We start from the raw sequence: 20,580 nt of genomic DNA, 5'->3' as shown, positions 1-20,580 counted from the left end.
GGGCATAAAGTAATAATAATAATTTATCTTATGAAGAAATACTACGCTTTTACACTCTTATAAGTCTAACATGTTTCATTGTGTATAAAGAAAATAATGGAAATATTCAATTATTTTGTAAAAAAGCCTAGTTATCTGTATTCGTGTCTCCCCTCTAAATAATACGAGGTTTGGTCTGACGGACCCACGTGGGGAACTAGAGGAGCTGTGTGTAGCATGTGCTCTAATCGGACGTCATGAATTTGTACAAATAAACACCATAAAGTCCGGATAATTCTCCAAAAATGTTGTTTGGAAAAGACGTGCCATGGCGGCGTTTGGAGGGCATGTCGTTCGGCTTGTATTCTGCCGAAGAGATAAGGTGAGAGGAAGTTTTGTTAGCTTCATGCTACACTTTCAGAGTTCAAAACAACATGCCTGCTCCTCATGGCAGCTAAACATGTCTTCTCTCAAACTACACACTATATATATATACACTTATATACTTTACACCAAACCTGATTCTCTTGCAGCAACTGTGAATGTCAGTCAAGTAAAATAATCCAGTGTTTTTCCAGCGTTTTTTTTCCGCATCATACTTCACTATCCAGTTACGCCAAATGCCTCAATATGACAACTGTCCTCCAGAAAGTGGTAGAAATCATTCTAACCGTTTGCACCAGATTTATTTTTCTTTATCCGGTAAGAACATGATTTAGATCAGGCTGACTTGTATGGGAATTAATGTGAACTCTCATTGTCAGAAACTCTGGGGCCCATTATGATTACACTTTACAGACTGAATGCTGGAAACAAAGATGTGAAAATGCTACCAATTTGTTCAATGGTACATTGAACAAAGAACTGCTAAGAATCCGGTGTAATTGTAGAGTAATAATGTATTTTTCTGATCTCCTGTCCAGAAAGTTGAGTGTGAAGACGATCACTAACTTCAGGTTCCTCGATGGTGTTGGGAATGTGGCCCCTAACAGCCTGTACGATCTGGCCCTGGGGCCAGCAGACAACAAAGAGGTACATCTCCACCGAAACTGTATTATATACACTCTGTGTTGTACATAACAGTACTGACACAGCAGTAACATGCTAGGTCAGTCTTTAGAATAGACAAATGTATGTAAAGCTGACGATGGTGAGCATCATATTTCAGAAAGCATTGGCATTTATTCATATTTTCCTGTTACTCTCTGTTTTTGTTCAATCAGGTGTGTTCAACCTGCTGTCAGGACTTCAACAACTGTCCAGGACACCTGGGACACGTAGAGTTACCTCTGCCTGTGTACAACCCACTGTTTTTTGATGTAAGCATCACACACACACACACACACAGCCCTAAATCCCTCAACCTAAATCTCTCGGGATCAACCTGAGGAACTTAACCTTTCACTCTTTACTCTCCTCTTCTTTGTCTCTCTTCTGCTCTCCTCCATCAGAAACTCTACCTGTTGATTCGTGGGTCATGTCTGGCGTGTCACATGTTAACGTGTCCCAGAGCTGCCATCCACCTCCTGTTGAACCAGCTTAAGTTAGTGGACCATGGAGCCATGCAGGAGGTCTACCAAGCAGAGCAAGTTCTCAACCAGGTGGGGTTTAAACTTGCTGTGGAAACTCATTTCGGCAGGAATAGTACTGACAAAAGCACCCTTCAGCCAAATATACATCAGCAATCCATTTATCCATTGAAATGATGTGTGGATTGTGATGTTATTATACTTTTTCCCCCTAAGGGCAGTGCACTTATCTCTTATCAGATATTTCCTTTCATTTTAAAGCCTGATTGAAGGAGGAAATAGATTATGCTCATGGATCCAGCTTGTGTAAATATCTATGTTCTGTGTATGTAGTATTAGTTCATTTGTGTGTACTATGTGTGTGTGTGTTAGCTCCTGGAGGAGAATGCCAAAGCCACCGGAGATGAGATTGAGCAGGTGCTGAAAGAGTTCACAGATTCAATAGTTGGAGTGAACGTCGAAGCTTCAGAGAACAGCAAACCGGTCAGTACACACACACTCACACACACTCACACACACTCACACACACTCACACACACACATACACACACATACATGTACACATATTTAACATTATTTTAAATATGTAAACCATATTGTGATAAACGTCATTCAACTGTGTGTGTTTCCAGATTAAACACCTGGTTGAAAAGAAGAGCAGTCTAATAAACGACTTCTGGAGAATCCACATGAAAACTAGGAAGTGTCCTTACTGCAGGTAACATGGCAGACACAGTGATGCTGTTCATTTTATTTTCATTTAATGTCAGTCTAGTTTTGGCTTAAATGTGGAAAGACAGTAAACACAAGTGAAATGTCTACTTCAGCCTTGTGTAAATAGCCCCATCCAGGACTGTTCTCATATGTCCTGAACGGGAAAATGTTTTGAACATGTCGTTTCCATTATACAACAACTAAGTACACAAGAGGAAATGTTGTTATGCTGTGTATGGTATGCTGTCATACTGATTTGTCATGTAGGTAATGATAAAAATAAGCGGTTTGTTAATACTCATGTAATGCTGTTTTTCTTTGTGTGTGTGTGTGTGTAGGAGCGGGCGCTTTACAGTACGTCGTGAACACAACAGTAAACTGATTGTCACGATGCCGTCAGGAGCACAGACTGACAGTACTAACGGTGAGTAATATTCTTTTTAAATCTCTCATTTAGATAATACAGATGTTTAATAGCGCGTGCTTAACCTCTGAGGGATGGAGTGATTTGTTGGAGAGGAGCTGTCGATGTACACATACACACACACAGTAAATAGATCTTACTCAGTTCTTGTTTTTGTCTCTTTGTAGAGGACCTGGTAGCTGGAAAGAGAGTCTACCTGACTGCCAGTACAGCCAGAGAACACACCAACAAACTGTGGGAGAAAGAAGGTAAACTCACTGTTCACCTTTTGTCCTGCTACCACATGTATACATACATATAACACAGGTCTTTGTGCTAGATTATATCATATATAATAAAAGTCTGGTCTTATCGGAGGTCTGTATGACTTGAGAAACATCTAATCTAAAAAGAACAGTAACATTCTGAAAATCTATTAAATAGTTGTCAGTTTTAAATGTCTTAAGATGCAATAATTAAGAGTTTATACTGAATCATTTACTATAATGGATGGCATGTCAGTTGTTGCTTTGCTCTGTCTGTTATAGCTTATTTTTATGTCTCTTGCATTGTTTTCATATTCTTGCAGTTTTAACCATTTGAAGTCCTTCAGACAGTTTTGATTAGAGCTAAATAAATGATGTTCGTCACTTTGTCCTTATTTAAGAAGTGAAAATTGTTTTAGTGCCGTTGGAAAAATTGGAAAGTAGAGAAAACAAAGCAAAACATGCATCCGTTTTGAAATGTGAGATAAATAAAACCATCTCTCTTGTTTTCTTTCCAGGTTTCTTCCTCAAGTGTCTGTTCTCCGGGCTGGAGGAGGGATCAGGGTTGATGGAGGGAGAAAAAGTTTTCTATCCTGACCTCTTCTTCCTGGAGCTGCTGGTGGTCCCACCTTGCAGGTACAACACACACACACACACAGACAGCACATATTGCACAACCTACTGGTGTGATTACGTAGCCTCACTGAATACACCCCTCATCCTGTCCACGTCAGGTATCGTCCAATCAATCGACTGGGTGACCAGATGTTTACTAATGGACAGACAGTCAACATGCAGGCTGTTATGAAGGACTGTGGAATCATAAGGAAACTTCTGGCTCTCATAGCGGGCGAGAAAACCACTCAGGAGGAAGAGGCAGAGGTAAGATATGTTTGAGATTTAAAAAAAAAAAGAGACCTCTTCAGTCTTCTAGTCATCTGTCTCCAAAGTTATGCTGTTGATGTATAAGAGCTACACAGATCCAGTTCGAACGTCTCATTTCAACCTGTCCTTTTTCATGGATCTCAGGCTCCTGAACAGACAGACCAGTCCTTTCTGTCTGGGATTCCAGGAGTGACATTAACAGATAAACTCTACAACATCTGGATCCGCCTCCAAACTCACGTTAACATCGTTTTTGACAGCGACATGGACAAAATGATGACAGAGAAATACCCTGGAATCAGACAGGTATTTGTATAACAACATAGTGTGACATAGTCTAACCAGTGCTTCAGCAAGTTTTCTCTTGTCGTAGAGCAAAATAATTTCAAAAATAATTGCACATTTCTACTACATGGGTGACCTAGTTTTAAGAAATTATCACATTCACAGCAGTGAATTTTCTTTTATCATCTACTCTTCCTTGCCAGATCCTGGAGAAGAAGGACGGATTGTTCCGGAAACACATGATGGGCAAACGAGTGGACTACGCTGCACGATCTGTCATCTGTCCAGACATGTACATAGGGACCAACGAGATAGGAATACCTATGGTACATGTGACTCTGTGTCCGATTCTTTTTCCACCTAAAGAGAGAATAGTCTTCTCTCTTGTGGAAGGGGGATGGGTCATTCTTAACTGAAAGAAACATGACTCAACAACTCTTTTAGTATGTTCAAAGAGCTCAAAGTTTGATCCAAAATTTAACAAACCATCTGCATCTTGATCCGGTTTCTATGCTTGTACAGGTGTTTGCCACCAAACTGACCTACCCACAGCCTGTCACTCCATGGAACGTAAAGGAGCTTCGTCAGGCCGTCCTTAACGGGCCTAACATCCACCCCGGTGCTTCCATGGTGATAAATGAGGATGGCAGGAGAACCATCCTATCACCTACCAATCTTGCACAGAGAGAAGCAGTTGCCAAGCAACTGCTGACGCCGTGTCCTGGTGTACAGAAGATGCCCATGAAGATAGTAAGTCACTTAAGTCACTGGCAGATTGTTGGCTGTGTCACATGGTAAAAGTTTAGTATATTAAGCCAAAATTAAAATGTGTAATTGCCTGTAACACCAAGTTATATATGAAAAACATAATTGATTCTTTTTGGACCCTATTCAGACTACAAGTGAAACCGGTTACGTCATACAACAGCTTATGAAACACATTATGGAAGTGAAAACAGCACAACATTGCAGATCTCCGACCTCCGAAATCATTTTCGTGCTAACTTTAGCATCTCTGTGATTGCAAAATTGCACTCATAAAAAATCTGACAACATTTGCAACCACATACTGTAAATGTTCAAAGACAAGACTTTTTGAGGCAGTTTTTCAAAGGTTCTTGTGAACAGGCTGAACCTTTTAATCAACGTTGGCACAGTAGTTTGAGTTTCTCCATGATTGTTAATGTAGTCGTTCACAGACATAAACCTCAGTCACATCTCTCACTGCCACCGACATAACCCTCCACTCTTGTCGTCTCCCTTCCTTTCTCCAGGTAAATCGACATATTAAGAACGGAGACGTTTTGTTATTGAACAGACAACCAACTCTGCACAGACCCTCAATACAAGCCCACTCTGCTCGCATCTTACCTGGAGAGAAGGTAAGATCTAATCTGTTGTGATGAATTTTGAAGGCAGAGCTTGAACAACAGATGGAATCATTATCAGCAGCAGGAGGTTTTTCCATTGCTGAGTTTTGCTTGGACACTCAGTCTAATGCCTAACAAACTGTACCTCATCTTCATGTGTTGTAACAGGTATTAAGGCTCCACTATGCCAACTGCAAGGCGTACAATGCCGACTTTGACGGAGATGAGATGAACGCTCATTTCCCTCAGAGTGAGCTGGGCAGAGCAGAGGCCTACATGTTAGTCAGCACCGACCAGCAGTACCTCGTCCCCAAGGTTGGTATATACGTACCATCAACAAACCGGATAAACGTCAGCATTTCTAGCCGCAAACATGAACTTGTCTGGATAACTTTGCTGAATAATTTAATTTAGCAGCTTACACACACACACATAAAGCTCTTTTTTTTTTTCTCTCTCTCTCTCACTAGGATGGTAAACCTTTAGCAGGTCTGATCCAGGACCACATGGTTTCGGGTACGAGGATGACGATACGAGGCTGTTTCTTCACCAGAGACCAGTACACCGAGCTGGTGTACAGAGGACTGACTGACAAACCAGGCAGAGTTAAACTGCTGCCACCTGCCATATTTAAACCACAGCCACTGTGGACAGGAAAGCAGGTAACGTGTTACACCTGCTGTTCTCAGACATTTTAGTCTGTTTCAGTACTTGAACTTCAGCTTTTGGGGGCGCTTTATGACCGTGAAAGATGAAAGAAAGTCATTATCATTCAGTTTAGCCCAGACTTTGAGGTAAAAAGTTGATTGTGCTGTGTATTTAATGTCTCATGAATGTGTTGTCTCTTGTAGGTGGTGTCCACCCTCCTGCTGAATGTAATCCCACAGAAAGCAGTACCTCTCAACCTGGTTGGCAAATCAAAAATCCCCAGCAAAGCATGGATCCAAGAACCACCACGAGCCGCTCCAGGATACAGACCTGACAGCATGTGTGACTCACAGGTACACACATACACACAAGGTGGCAAGATCACAATTTCACAATGTTATTTCCCTGCATTTTTGTTTTGCTTTTTTTTTTTTCTTGGTTCGGCATATTGAAACTTGTCTCCAGGAGACTCTCAAGATGACTCACATGACGTTAAAAACAAGCATTAACAACACTTTTGGTGCAATAAGTTGCCTAAGTTTTATTTCACATTTTACTTTATTTAACCCCTATTTCTTCCCTTGCTGTTTGCCTCCCAGGTGGTGATTCGTCAGGGAGAGCTGTTAGTGGGGGTTCTGGACAAAGCTCACTATGGCTCCTCAGTCTACGGTCTGGTCCACTGCTGTTATGAGCTGTACGGAGGGGAGACCAGCGGCAAACTGCTCAGCTGTCTGGCCCGACTCTTCACTGCCTACCTGCAGTTATACAGAGGCTTCACTCTGGGTAAGAACCCAGATAAAATAAATTCAAGCACACAATGCGATTTGTTTCTCTCCTGCCATGGAAAGATTAGGAACACTATTATTATGTTTGTCAGTATTTGTGTATATTTCACTGAAAATAGAAGATGAGTATCACACTTAAATCTTTTTTGTGTTGGCATGTAGGTGTGGAGGACATCCTAGTGAAACAGGGTGCCAACCGGCAGAGGAAAAAGATTATTCAAGAATCACTGAAGATCGGTACCAAAGTGAGTTTTAGCTCATTCTGCTGAAATAAACTGTCTATCCCCTTCAGGAGGTCAGCATCATCATTATGATCATTCACACTGACTACAAACATGACAGACAGTAAGGTTTACAACAATGCAATACAGGCATTGTTATAAGAAGAATGAAGATATCAAAGTCAGTGCCTGTAGAAAATGTTATATGAGGACTAGACATAGTTAGTAATCAGTATTCAGAAAGGTTGCAGCCTTGTCAAATTCAGTGCTTCCTCCTCAGTGGATGCCACTGGCCAAAATGGCTGCTACAGTGAAGATGTAGTTCATGGGCCCCACGGTGCTCCAACGTAGCCACTGGGGATAAATATGTACTACACACAAACATTAAGGGTGTAGCTGAGCTAATGAAGAGCGTTATTACTCTACCACAACTGATGTTGAGTGTTTAAACTGTCCAGTCATTTCATCATTGAGTCTTTGAAATTTAAAGTTCAGTAAACTGTGTGTTCACCTGTCAGCTGGTGCAGTCTATGTATCAGCTCTTTATGTCAGTACCTCTTGGTCAGATTTGTAAGGAACAAGTGACAGGATGCATTGATGTCTTTATTCATACTACCACTGAGGGGCGCCAGAGTCTAATCTTTTTTTCTATGCATAGTGGCTTTAAATACAACTGTAAATTAAATACTTTTTTTGTGTTTTTTTTTTCCAGTAAAAATGAAATTGTCTTGTCTTGTCTTGTTTCTCAGGCTCTCCAAGCAGCATTTAACTTGCCCTCCAACGTGGATCAGGCGGAGGCTCAGAGCCGCTGGCAGGATGCTCACCTCAACCCAGACCAGAGAGACTTCAGCATGGCTGACCACAAGTTCAAAGAAGTGGCCAACCAAGTGAACAATGAAATTAACAAGGTAACCTGTCACAACTACAAATAGTGGTAGTGCTAATATTCTCTCTCTCATTGCTGTTATCGTCAACCATGATATGTACGGTGAAACAGAAGAGAAACACTCGCTGTCAGTTACTTCGACATACTTAAACACCCTGTTGACTTACGTACTGACATGTTTTCTTAAGTTATGAACAGCCACAGAACAGCAGGCCTGTATAGCAATTCAGTTCTCAGGTTTGGATGGCACATTGTGAGCACAGAAGTCACATTTAGAAGAGAAATTATTATCACGCAAAGAACCATTTAATTTGAGCAAACAAAAGTCTCTTTTGTACCCAACATTAATTTCTGTGTTTGCTATCATCCACACAAGAACACAACAATAACCATGTGTTACTCATTCGTCCTCTCTCAAATTCCTTCTGTGTGCTCACAAACCCTCGGGCACTTGCTCATAATGTCTGCTCTATGTTCTCTCACCTTTGCTTGCACACTCGCTCAACTTGACAGCGTTACGTTGTACCACAACTTAAACAAATTATTGGTTACTTTGGAAGCAGGGAAGCACTTGCAAAAAAAACCTTTTTCTGTGCTAGAAATGCTCCACCAAATGATCAGAATTAAGACACAAATCCATGTGTCTGAATGTAGTGGTAGTGATGGTAGGGATTTTTCTCCTGAGTAAACAGTCGGGTGCAGAATTGAACTGTAAGGCCAAGTGTGTGTTGCTGGTCTCCACAATTCTTGTTGATGATATACTGTCATGTGTGTTTGTAGGTGTGTATGCCAGTCGGCCTCCACACCTCTTTCCCAGACAACAACCTCCAACTGATGGTCCAATCAGGAGCCAAAGGTTCTACAGTTAACACCATGCAGGTATCTTTCCCCGCACCCTCGCTGTAACATTTTCCTTACATCCACTGTTTCTCTGAACTGATGTGGCATCCAGTGTCCATATATGCTTCATAAAATCTGATGAACATCAGGCTGTAGACCCTACATATATGATCATTTATGTGTGTTTCAGATCTCATGTCTACTAGGCCAGATCGAGTTGGAGGGTCGTAGGCCTCCACTGATGCCTTCTGGGAAATCATTGCCGTGTTTCCAGCCATATGACCCGGCGCCCGGTGCCGGGGGCTTCGTTTCTGGAAGGTTCCTCACAGGCATCAAACCACAGGTACATGACAACATATGCGTGTGTGTTGTGTGTAGAAGACTGGTTTTAAAAGTGGGTGCTGTAGCTCTGCTGAGCATTGGCCAAACGGCATGCACGAAAGCATACATGCTGCAGTGACTTTACAGACGTTTATGAATATTGTTGCTAGTTTATGATACATTTCTTTGTGTGTCATCTTGTGTTCAGGAGTTTTTCTTCCATTGTATGGCTGGCAGAGAAGGACTGGTGGACACAGCTGTGAAAACATCTAGATCAGGATATCTGCAGAGGTAACAGAAACATATCGTAGAAACAGCCATGACTTTACTTCACGTGTCTGTACAGTAGTTTACTGTCATACACGTTGTACATATGAAAATGTTCCAATTGAACTTGATCCTATCAGGTTTATCATCTGTGGGAAATGGAAATACAAGGAACACAAATGCAAATTTGAGTCACCATGACATTTCCATGGCACACTAACAGCTAGCTTGTTTCAGCAGGTAGTTTAAACTGACTGAAATATTGGATGATGATTGAAGTGATAGCATAATCCAGCCGTGATCCCACTCGGCTCTAGGAATTACAATTAGATTTGGCTCAAACACCAACGATTTAAGGATGGGTCTAACAAAAAACATATTTTGCACTAAATGTCTGATAGTATGGGAGGGAGATGCTGGTGCTACAGGGCTTTTGCAAATGAACAATGGTTTATTTAGAACATTATAGCGTAAAATTCTCCCCGAAAAACCACCCCAATACAAAGAAACTCAAACTAAGATGCATCGTTCTCTCCCTAGTTTGACGTGAATTATTGTTTAAAAGTTGTTTTACCTCTTTCTCGTCTTCCCTGATGTTTTCTTTCTTCTCACCTGTCCTCTGCAGATGTGTTATTAAGCATCTGGAGGGTTTGGTAGTACAATACGATCTTACGGTGAGGGATAGCGATGGATCTGTGGTTCAGTTCCTGTACGGTGAAGACGGGCTGGATATCCCCAAGACTCAGTTCCTGCAGCCAAGACAGTTCCCCTTCATAGAAGACAACTATGAGGTAAAACACACACGCTGTTGTAAATATGTCATAGTCCATAAATACTGACATTAGACTGTCAGCCAATGAATGTGATATTCAGAAATCAGTATTCAGAAAGGTTGCAGCCTTGTCAAATTCAGTGCTTCCTCCTCAGTGGATGCCACTGGCCAAAATGGCTGCTACAGTGAAGGTGTAGTTCATGGGCCCCACGGTGCTCCATCATGGCCACTGGGGATAAATATGTACTACACACAAACATTTAGTGATTTAGCTAAACTACTGAAAAGTGCTATCACTCTACAGCTGCTACAACTGTTGCGAAAACATTCATTGTCTCTATTGTTAACTTCTGTTAGCTACAGCAGGTCTAGTGCTGTCTTTATTTAGATTTGAGGTTGAATCATCACAGTATTTTAACCCCTCAAATACATGTTCTTTTAGCAAATAGTTTTTGGAAAATATGCTAATACACTTAAGTGTTTGGTTGATACTACTGTCATGTTTGTGTCTCAAATACGGAGCTTTAGCCAGGCGGCTGAAAGCAGGGAGAAACGGCTAGCTTACTTCTCTCCAAGGTTCAAAAACAAGATGCAACATGTGAAGTAGTAAGGTTTAGAGGTGTTGGTAGATGGATTTTTGAACTTTGGAGGGGCTGATAGCGGTCTTTAAGCTAAGCTAGGCTATTCTAGCTAGGCTATTCCCCTCCCGGCTTGAGCTCTGTGTTGAACACACAGTCACACTCTGTCCCAATCTATTGAAACTAACTTCATACTGTACATTTTGATAATGTTTTATTACTTCCTCTTACTTTCTCTGAAAGTACATTTTATCTTTTTACTCAGAAAAGCACACCACCTATAGCATAATGACACATATATTTGTATTATGTAGATTAGAATATTTTTTCAAGTTAGCATCTATTTCTCTAAGTTGGTGCGTTAGTTTCATGGTGTTATCCACCCAAAATTCCTTTCTGACCAACACTGTTTGCTTTTCATGACTTTTGGTGAAAGTGCTCACCTCATATTCACACACAATCAGGTCTTTCAGCCAGCAGCAAATTCTACGTGAAACCATGTTGCCACATGAGTGAAACCGGGATCACCACACATCCTGCCCCACATTGGCTAACACACTCCAGCAGCGTCGGCTTTTCAACCTTTAAAACACAAATGTCTTATATTGTGTTTTAAGTACATGCAAGTTTTTAAATGTAGTTGATTCGAATGATCAAAGTGTCAAGAATACAAGTGCAAGATGTTTACTTCACTAAAAAAGTTAACTAACAACGGTTCTAGTTTTGAAATGATAAATAATGTCTTCACTTTCTGTGAATAATAACCTGGTAACCTTGCAGAGTGAAAAACAACCAACCATGAGTTTCCATCTCCTGTCAGGTCATCAAGAGGTCTCAGGGCCTGGATGATGTTTTGGCACGTTTGGACCCTCAGACTGCCAGTAAACATTTTGCGGCCATCCAGCGCTGGAGAACAAAGAGAGAGGTGGCATCTCCACGCAGAGGTACACAACAACAGAAAACCAGACAAATCTGCAGTGTTCAAACCTTATCATCAGATTAATCATCATCTGCACTCAACAGTTAACTTTTTCATTGATTTCACCCAAGATGAGATATTATTAAACTTCTTGTGAAAGCTCAGCAGTAAGCAGAAGTGAATGTGGTTTCTCTTCTTGTAGGAAGTAGCCAAATACAATTTTAAATAGAAAAGCATTTGAAATGCTCTGCTGTAATTATTTAAGTGGGGAGATTATGGAAGTCATTTTAACAACTGCTGGTCATTATAATGCATTTAGAGTTATGCAGTGTGTTTGGTAATGCCTGTAATTGCCTGTAATTGCCTGTAATTCAGGCATTTCTAAAAGTCATTAAAATAGGTGTGAAATCTCACTTGGACCCACTCTAGATCCATAGAGGAGACATTGTATAAAACATTTGTGTACACTGCCTGTGTGAATATCTGTCATGTAATGTGTGTGTGTGTGTGTGTTAATCTGTGTTAGGAGCATTCCTGTTGTTTTCCCAGAAGAAGTTGGCTAAACTAAAACAGACTGAACTAACAGCAGAGCCAGATGCCTATGGCAGAGATGCTGCTATACTGCAGGTATTTATGCACAACAGTGAATGAATGTGAAATTTGGGGGGAAAATGACGTATGGAATTGATTGTGATGTTTTTTTTGTGCCCTGGAGACTCATCTTTAAAGCACCATGACAACTGCAGCACATTTTGTGTTGATAAATAAATAAAGCAAGGGACATATGAGGACTAATCCACATCCATAGAGTAAATCAATATCCAGAGAAATTGCAGCCTTGTCAAATTCAGTGCTTCCTCCTCAGTGGATGCCACTGGCCAAAACGGTTGCAACAGTGAAGGTGTAGTTCATGGGCCCCACGGTGCTCCAACATGGCCGCTGGGGATAAATATGTACTACACACAAACATCTAGTGATTCAGCTGAACTACTATCACTCTACAGCTGCTACAACTGTTGCGTAAACATTCACCGTCTCAGGAAGTTTCGGTGTCACAGTCTTCTCCTCCAGCATCAGTGTATATATATTTGAAAGAGATCAGTAATTTAACCATAATGTTCACTGTGCTCCCTCCACAGCTGGTACAGCAGTGGCATTCTCTGGATGAAGCCAGCAGGTCAAAATACAGCAGAAAGTCCTCCCGCTGCCCCGAGCCCTCCCTGGGCGTGTTTAGGCCCGACGTCTGCTTCGGATCAGTATCTGAAAACTTTCACAGCATCACAGAGAAATACCTGGAGAACAGGACGGGTACAGACAGCCTGGACACCCACAGGTAGAGTTTTCAAATGTATCTCTATTATAAAATGTAATACAGCTTAATAAAGAAAAAGAAAGCAAATATTGACATATTTTTAAAAAAAATTCCTCTGAGATCAGTGTTGACTCACTGGTTGTGCCTCCACTCCACTTGAAATAAAGGGTTTTTTGGAAAGGTTCCAGCTTAATGTGAAATCAAACAGCCCTCACAGTCAAAAGAAGGAAGTCGCAGTTGTATTGCAGTAATGAATGAAAAAATCCCCTAATAAAAAAATGGTTTAGCAACACTTTAAATGAGCCGACAATGAAAGCAGAGTATTACGTACAATATAAAAACTTGCTCCCTAAGCTGAAGGAATATCACTGAAATGTGAAAAAACCAAAAATGATGTGTCCTCAGAAGCAAATTAAACATGTAATTTAGTAGTAATTAAAAAAAAAAAAGTCTTTAACACAAAAACACTATTTGCTAGAAAATAAATAAATCCAAAACCAGATTTGATTCATTGTAGTTCTTTCTTTTCTTTTCTTTGGCTTTTTGACCATATTTTGTTTGACTGTAACTCGTTCTGTCTTTTTGCGAGGTACAACACAACTTCTTCTCTCTGTGTCTTCAGCCTTCGCCAGCTGTTGCACTATAAGTGGCAGCGTTCTCTATGTGATCCCGGGGAAGCGGTGGGTCTGCTGGCAGCGCAGTCCATCGGTGAGCCCTCCACCCAGATGACCCTCAACACCTTCCACTTCGCCGGCAGAGGAGAGATGAACGTCACTCTGGGAATACCTCGGTAACGTCTCTTCTGCGTTGAAACTCGTTACTTATCTGTTATGCTAGTGAACATGTTATAGAGGACACACACAAAAAGCTGTGGAAATATTTCTATATTTCATTTACAAAGAGAGAAAAGAAAGTAACATACAAACACAGAGCGTGTAACTTGTTAGCGGTTAGCGTCAACCTTTTTAGCTAGCAAAACCACATATACCATAAAGCACATATACAGTGTAGTGTCAACATGGTTACAGCATTTCACAGCATGTGTGTGTTCAATGTAAAGACTGACTTACTTACAACAGGCTTCATTCCTCTTTGATCCACCACAGTGGAAAAAAACGCTACAAAGCAATATGTAGTGTTGGCTGTTTTTTTATAACACAAACGTATCCCTAAATAGACATATTGTGTATACACGGTCATGTCAGCGTCATTAAGGAAGGTAATTATATCAAAGCCAGTGCTATGATTTGTGTACTTCCACCAAAAGGTAAGAATGAAGAACTCTTGGTTATAAACTGGCTCTGACACACTTCCTCTTGTTTTGCTTATGATTTTGCTTCTTCTTTTAGAAACGACCCATGAAGCTAACACACTGGGTTTATTTTGATGCAGTAGATACAGTAGTACAGAATATTACACTGTAAAAGAGAAGAAGAAATACTCACGCACCAGTGGTTTCCCACCCAACCTATTATCAGACTAACCACAGACACGAAGCATTTACAGGCACAGCCATGTCAATTCTGCCCCATGAGAGGAGTGAATGCTAATGCTAATCCACACCATCTCTTTGCCGCTATCAACATTTAACACTGTCTCGCAGCACCATCTAAAAACAATGCTGCATAAAACCATAATTCTACAGGCTCGTAAATGCATGTCGTAACTCAAATAAGCTTTTATTTGATCTCTTTCTTTACTTTAAACTTACTTCAAACAGCCTTTACTTTTCCCTTTTGCTGAGAGAAAACGTGGCTTTTTGTAGTGCCAGGTTTATGAGCTTGACAGTGAAGGCAGAGCATCTTTCATGTTTGACTTGTCTCACAGACTGAGGGAGATCCTGATGGTGGCCAGCTCCAACATCAAGACTCCCATGATGAGCGTTCCAGTGCTGAACAACAAGAAGGCCTTGAAGAGAGCCAAGACGCTCCGCAAAAAACTCACCAGGGTCTGTCTGGCTGAGGTAAGAGCACTTCCTGTATTTTCTTGACTTCTTTTTTGTTGTCCAACATTTCATCTTTTGTCATCTTTTGCTTAATTTGTGTTTCCTCAACTGTCCTTTTTTTGTATAGCTTTTTTTTGCGGCCTTCTCATGCTAGTACTACTTCCTGTTTTCTCTTTTTTGTGTCATCTTTAAATTTCCTCAATCGCTGCTCAGCATGTTTTTGCATATATCTGTAGAAAACATCTAAATGTGTGTGTGTGTGTGTGTGTGTGAGAGCAGGTTCTGCAGAAAGTTGATGTGGTAGAGACTTTGCGGATCGAGAGCGGCTCTCACCAAAAGTTGCGGACGTTCAAAGTCGCCTTCCACTTCCTGCCTCCTGACCGTTACTGTGACGATAAGCTGCTATCGCCCCAACAGATCCTCCACTACATGGAAACTAGGTGTGTGTGTGTGTGTGTGTGTGTGTGTGTGTGTGTGTGTGTGTGTGTGTGTGTGTGTGTGTGTGTGTTTTGAACCCCACTAGCAGGATAACCTGACATCAATCTCTCATCCTCTCTCCCTCTCGTTTGTCTCCCAGGTTTTTCCGTCTTCTCCTGGAAGCCATTAAGAAGCGCAGCGCCAAGCTGGCCTCCATCGCCGTGGAGACGAGGAAGGCCACCCCCAGAGATAAGGACCACGACGGCGAGGGAACGGCTGACACAGCGGGGGTCTGTTTTTAATTGGCCCTTCCCTTTTAGGAATTATAGAATCAGTGTCATCACTCAGTTTTGAATGTTTTGCCGCCTTGAAAATAAAAAAGACTCTGAAGTGATCTTTGTCATGTCGACAATCATCAGGCAGACGACGGAGAGGGAGAGGAGGAGAGAGAGATCGTGGATGACCAGGGGAACGAAGGAGACGCCGACGCATCAGACGCCAAGCGAAAAGACAAACAGGAAGAGGAGGTACGAAGACTAATAGAAACACGCTCTGTTACATGCTGTGATGATTTGGGTAAAGCTGGATGTTCCTAGAAAGTGATGCGTCAGACATTTATCTGGCCTGTCTTCAGTTAGTTGACATAGCTTTTATACCGTATAAACATTTTCATCTGGTTTGCATGCCGTTCAAAGCAAAACAACCGTGACGTTTCATAGACATGTTGTGGCTGTTTTTTGCCTCTCATTTATATAAAACAACAGCGATCATTTAAAGTGATAACAGTTTTGCAATCATTTAACGGTTTTATATGAAACATTAACGTTGTCTATGGAAATTTGGGTATGAAAGAGTTATTGAAACTAACAAAACAAAACAAAACAGACCACAATGAAACAACTCATCTTAAAGGTACCCTGTGGAATTTTCTTGTAAACAAACAAAACTTATGTATATCCTTGAAGTCTAACAAATGTGTTGAATCCATTTCCTTCCTCAAGAAGTATATGTTACACATTACAGCCACCTGTAGCTCAGCGGTGTAGTGTGAGATGATTGGTAGGGCTGTATTGCGTGCATGTGCGTGCATGTGTGTCCTTGTATGTATGCACAATGCAAATAAAATGGGGACAAAATGAGACAAAATAAAAAGACAAAAGCAGAAGCAAGCGTTACCGCTCGAACGCTGACACACGACCCGCACCTTTCTCCGCTTTCCTCTGCAGGTGGACTATGAGAGCGAGGAGGAGGAAGGAGGAGGTGATGACGGTGAAGATAAAGAAGATCTGGGAGAAGAGGAAGAGGAGGCGCAGGAGAACGTGGAAAACGGCAGTCTGGAGGAGTCCCAGTCGGAGTCGGCGGGAGTGAGAGCGGAGAGGAGAAAGAAGCGAGCGAGGAGAACGGGAGGAGGAGAAGAATCCCTGAATCAGATGAGAGTCAACTCCGTTCTAGAGTCCAACCCGGCGATAGAGAGATACTGTTACGATTACCAGCACGAACTCTGGTGTGAGGTAAGCTTGTACTTATCATACAAGCGGATGAAAATGACTTTGCTTGAACTTCCATACTGAGATTATAGAGAAGTGTTAAAGGGAAGGCCGGTGTGATATTACTTTTTTTTTTACTGTTTTTTACTAACTAGCATGGTTTTACAGAGTCACTGCCGTATGTATGTATATATATATATATGTAATGTACACTCTATGTTTCTAATGTAAGGCTTGATAGCAATGCAAGGCGTGAATGTTATGTAATCAACCCTTGTGACATTCCACTTTAATTGTGAACAGTCAAATGACAAGAATAGAGAATATAGCACTTGATCTCACCACATGATAAGACCAGCAGAGATCGTGTAAGACTTCCTCTGTGTATTTTTATTTTCATTGGTCACTCAAATGACACCAGTCAGCCTCAGGAAAAGGAAAAACCCGAGAAGATCCCGACACACCTCGTTTTATGAGCAGTTTAGTTATCAGTGATGGCCAACACGATAGAGACCCTCGCTGTGAGGAAAGCATAAATGTTGATGATTTAGGTCATAAAGGCACAAACAACTTGTTCCAGATGTTATATTATCTGTTACAGTGCACATATGATCTCATACAGAACCAGTTTTGTCAGAAGATGTTTTTAAACCTTACAAACAGAGGACATGTTTGAAGTCCCGCTACACTTCCCTAATGAGATCTTTTGTTGAATCTTTTGTTCTCCCCGTTGATAGGTGGAGCTGGTCTTACCGGTGAGCAAGGTGCATTTTGACCTGACGTCAGTCCTGTCGACGCTGGCTCAGAACGCCGTCATCATGGAAACCAAGGGCCTGACTCGCTGCCTGCTGAGCGAAAACACAACAAAGACCGGAGAAAAAGAGACGGTCCTCAACACCGAGGGAATCAACATGCATGAAATGTTCAAACACAGTGATGTACGTGGACTTCTTAGACTTTTTGGTTTCATACTTATTTTGTGCACGAGACTACATTGACAGATTGAGGACAGATTGTCCGTTATATAAAAAATTTAACTAAACACTTTAATAATTTTGCCTCTTTTCAGGCACTTTGCCGTAGTCAAAGCTGATTTTCATTTTCTTTCTCTCAAGCACTGCACTGCAATCACCGTTCAGAGGTGATTCAAGATGCCTGCAGATATAGTTTTAGAAGTTTCCTTTTAATGATATCTAAAATTACGTCAGATAGATTGATGATAGAAAACTTTATTAATCCACGAAGGGATATTGCATTGTCATAGCAACCGTGACAGACGACAAAAATACATGAAAACACAGTAACTCATCAAGTTAAGAGTCAGGTTAAAGTTAATGCACAGACGGTATGATGTCACCGGGTCTGGCAAAATCAGAGGAATTGTAAAGTCTGATGACACTTGGCAGGAATGACCCAACCCCGGTGCCTCAGGGAGCGGCACCGGGGTTGAATCAGCCTGTTGCCGGCACCAAGGCTGCTCCTTAGTCTGGCTGTCATGTCATAGAGGGGGTGGGCCATTATCACCAGCAGTCTTTCCTCTACCACTTCCTCCAGTGTGGTCAGCTTCAAGTCAATGACATTCCCATTGACTTTTTTTTTTTTATGTTCAGACCGTTGGCGTCCTTTGCCCAGCACAACATAGCAAAGAAGATTGCGCTCAATAAACTGATAGAACATGTGGAGCATCTTATGACACTCGTGAAAAGATCTCAGCCTTCTCAAAAAGTAGAGCCGGCCCTGGGGGACCGTTCCAGTTTGTCATTCAGATATCAAATTCAGTTTTGACTATTTAAAATCATGATGTGACTGATGCAGATCATTCCAGTGGAGTCTAGTCTTCTAAAGCAAAGGATATTATAAATTTGGATTGAACCATTTAAATACTGAAAAAAATGCCTCAACCTCACAATCAAGGACCTTATCTTTAATGAGATCTTTGTTCCGCAGAGTGCTAAGATATTTTATTATACATCATCATCTCAACATCGGGTCTTTTATTATTTTTCTCCAGATCTTGGACATCAACAGGCTGTACTCCAACGAGGTCCACGCCATGGCTAACACCTACGGGATCGAAGTGGCTTTAAAAGTCATAGAGAAGGAGATCAAAGACGTCTTTGCGGTCTATGGTACGTACACACACTTACAGTCAAAACACAAATCACAAGATCCTCAGAATCACTCATATCTGATATTACTCTGTCTGTCTCTAGGTATTGAGGTGGATCCCAGACATCTGTCGCTGGTAGCGGACTATATGTGTTTCGAAGGTGTATATAAGCCACTAAACCGACACGCCATCCGGTCCAACTCCTCTCCACTGCAGCAGATGACCTTTGAGACCAGCTACAAATTCCTCAAACAGGCTACCATGCTGGGTGAGGAACAGATGATGCTAGTAAAACAAACAAGCATAGCTGTCTGTACACACACACCCATTGATTGTGTCGGTTTTTTTTGTGCCATGACTGACGGTGAGAGGAGACATATGACTACTCAGCAGATAAGAAATCGCACTGAGCAGTATATAGAAACTGTAGTTATTGATCAAGGTTGGTGAGCAAAGCTTTTAGAGCATTAGCAGATGTTTTCTAGAGTCGCTTAGTGCCTCAGTGGATTTTTTTTAATTCAGGTTTGATGATTAATTCATGCTTATAAGAATAAATGCATTTGCAATGTGAAGCCGCATTTCCATTGCAGGCCCCACACAGGAAGTTCAAGGTACTGACTGAGAGCGTACAGTCAACTGCATTGTGCACAGTATTAAAGGTTTTCACAACTACTAAAATAAGCTTTCCACGTTTTGAGATTAAGACGAAGTTGAAATAAACAAAATGAAATTTTCAGAATTCAAGGCAATAGTAACTACACTTTCTTTCACTTTTATTTATTTGGTGAAGCTTATTGACCGTTTAGACCGTTTTTTTGGATTCTTGTCACAAGTCCTTTCCTAACCTAATTAAGGTCAACTGCCGTCTTTGTGCGTCTGTTCATGCCTGTTTTTCTTTCTGTTTCAGGCTCACACGATGAGCTGGTTTCGCCGTCAGCCTGTCTGGTCGTTGGGAAGGTAGTCAAAGGTGGAACAGGACTGTTTGAACTCAAACAACCGTTGCAGTAAATGAGATACAACAGCCTGGTCGGGTGTGATGACTTACGAAACTTCAGTTCTGCCGATTCAAAAGACATTTACACACTAGTTATTTAATGAACAAATAAAAATAACTCGTGATATCTCAGTCCCTATTTACTGTGGATGTGACTATATTCAAATGCCACGTTCTTTAAAATTTGTGTTTTTGAAGAAAATAGCTCCTGAATTAATTGATTTGAAAGAGAATGTAAGCCAGACCAGATGAATGGCAATTTTCTAGTTTTCTTATTGTCAACATTTCTCATGTGCAGAGCCAAACCAACAGTGAATTCATCCATTCATCCGTTGTGCTTGTATCCAAAGCATCATATATCATATTCCTTTGTGATGTCAACAACAGAGGTCTATGGCACAGAGGAATATGATTTATCAAGCACAATACTTAATACTTAAGTAGGATGAGTTCATTGTTGGTTTGGCACATGAGATTTGTTGATAATAAGGAAAAATATAGAAAATCACCAGCCATGTCCTTGATCTGGTGGACAAACAACCTTCATAATATTTTTGTCTTTGTATTTAATAATGAAAATAAAAAATTGTATGTAGTTGTTTTTCTTTTTTTCCACACTGGGTACTTTGTGTTTCTTTGCCTCTTTA

General features: G+C 41.2%; 1 protein-coding gene and 3 non-coding genes across 4 annotated transcripts; all 4 read left to right on the top strand.

Moving 5' to 3' along the window:
- Positions 1 to 129: 129 nt before the first annotated feature.
- Positions 130 to 20,528, top strand: polr1a (RNA polymerase I subunit A). The gene is made up of 37 exons (XM_042418107.1): positions 130 to 361; positions 903 to 1,011; positions 1,203 to 1,298; positions 1,431 to 1,580; positions 1,881 to 1,991; positions 2,141 to 2,226; positions 2,561 to 2,646; positions 2,814 to 2,894; positions 3,410 to 3,527; positions 3,626 to 3,773; positions 3,921 to 4,082; positions 4,265 to 4,387; positions 4,584 to 4,811; positions 5,336 to 5,443; positions 5,600 to 5,746; positions 5,902 to 6,093; positions 6,283 to 6,432; positions 6,679 to 6,862; positions 7,027 to 7,109; positions 7,835 to 7,993; positions 8,752 to 8,850; positions 9,002 to 9,154; positions 9,341 to 9,423; positions 10,025 to 10,190; positions 11,570 to 11,693; positions 12,195 to 12,295; positions 12,808 to 13,001; positions 13,603 to 13,770; positions 14,808 to 14,943; positions 15,205 to 15,365; positions 15,503 to 15,632; positions 15,762 to 15,869; positions 16,569 to 16,853; positions 17,567 to 17,767; positions 18,841 to 18,958; positions 19,043 to 19,207; positions 19,847 to 20,528. The coding sequence occupies exons 1-37, from the start codon at positions 285 to 287 to the stop codon at positions 19,945 to 19,947; spliced, it is 5,091 nt and encodes a 1,696-aa protein (XP_042274041.1). The 5' UTR covers positions 130 to 284; the 3' UTR covers positions 19,948 to 20,528.
- On the top strand, positions 7,332 to 7,468 carry LOC121903029. The gene has a single exon (XR_006097988.1). It is a non-coding gene; the product is annotated as a small nucleolar RNA SNORA5 (small nucleolar RNA).
- Positions 10,293 to 10,429, top strand: LOC121903028. Its single transcript, XR_006097987.1, has one exon. It is a non-coding gene; the product is annotated as a small nucleolar RNA SNORA5 (small nucleolar RNA).
- LOC121903030 lies at positions 12,500 to 12,636 on the top strand. The gene has a single exon (XR_006097989.1). It is a non-coding gene; the product is annotated as a small nucleolar RNA SNORA5 (small nucleolar RNA).
- Positions 20,529 to 20,580: the final 52 nt, after the last annotated feature.

The sequence above is a fragment of the Thunnus maccoyii genome, chromosome 8 (assembly GCF_910596095.1).
Source record: "Thunnus maccoyii chromosome 8, fThuMac1.1, whole genome shotgun sequence".
NCBI lineage: Eukaryota > Metazoa > Chordata > Actinopteri > Scombriformes > Scombridae > Thunnus > Thunnus maccoyii.
The sequence above is the reverse complement of the archived record's forward strand: the minus strand, read 5'-3'. Positions and strand labels throughout refer to the sequence as shown.

Bases quoted from the DNA above. Each gene is read 5' to 3' on its own strand.
- polr1a (XM_042418107.1), top strand. From the start codon at position 285: ATGTTGTTTGGAAAAGACGTGCCATGGCGGCGTTTGGAGGGCATGTCG. The intron at 9,424-10,024 runs GTAACAGAAACA...TGTCCTCTGCAG, and splicing joins AGATCAGGATATCTGCAGAG to ATGTGTTATTAAGCATCTGG. The intron at 14,944-15,204 runs GTAAGAGCACTT...GTGTGAGAGCAG, and splicing joins CCAGGGTCTGTCTGGCTGAG to GTTCTGCAGAAAGTTGATGT.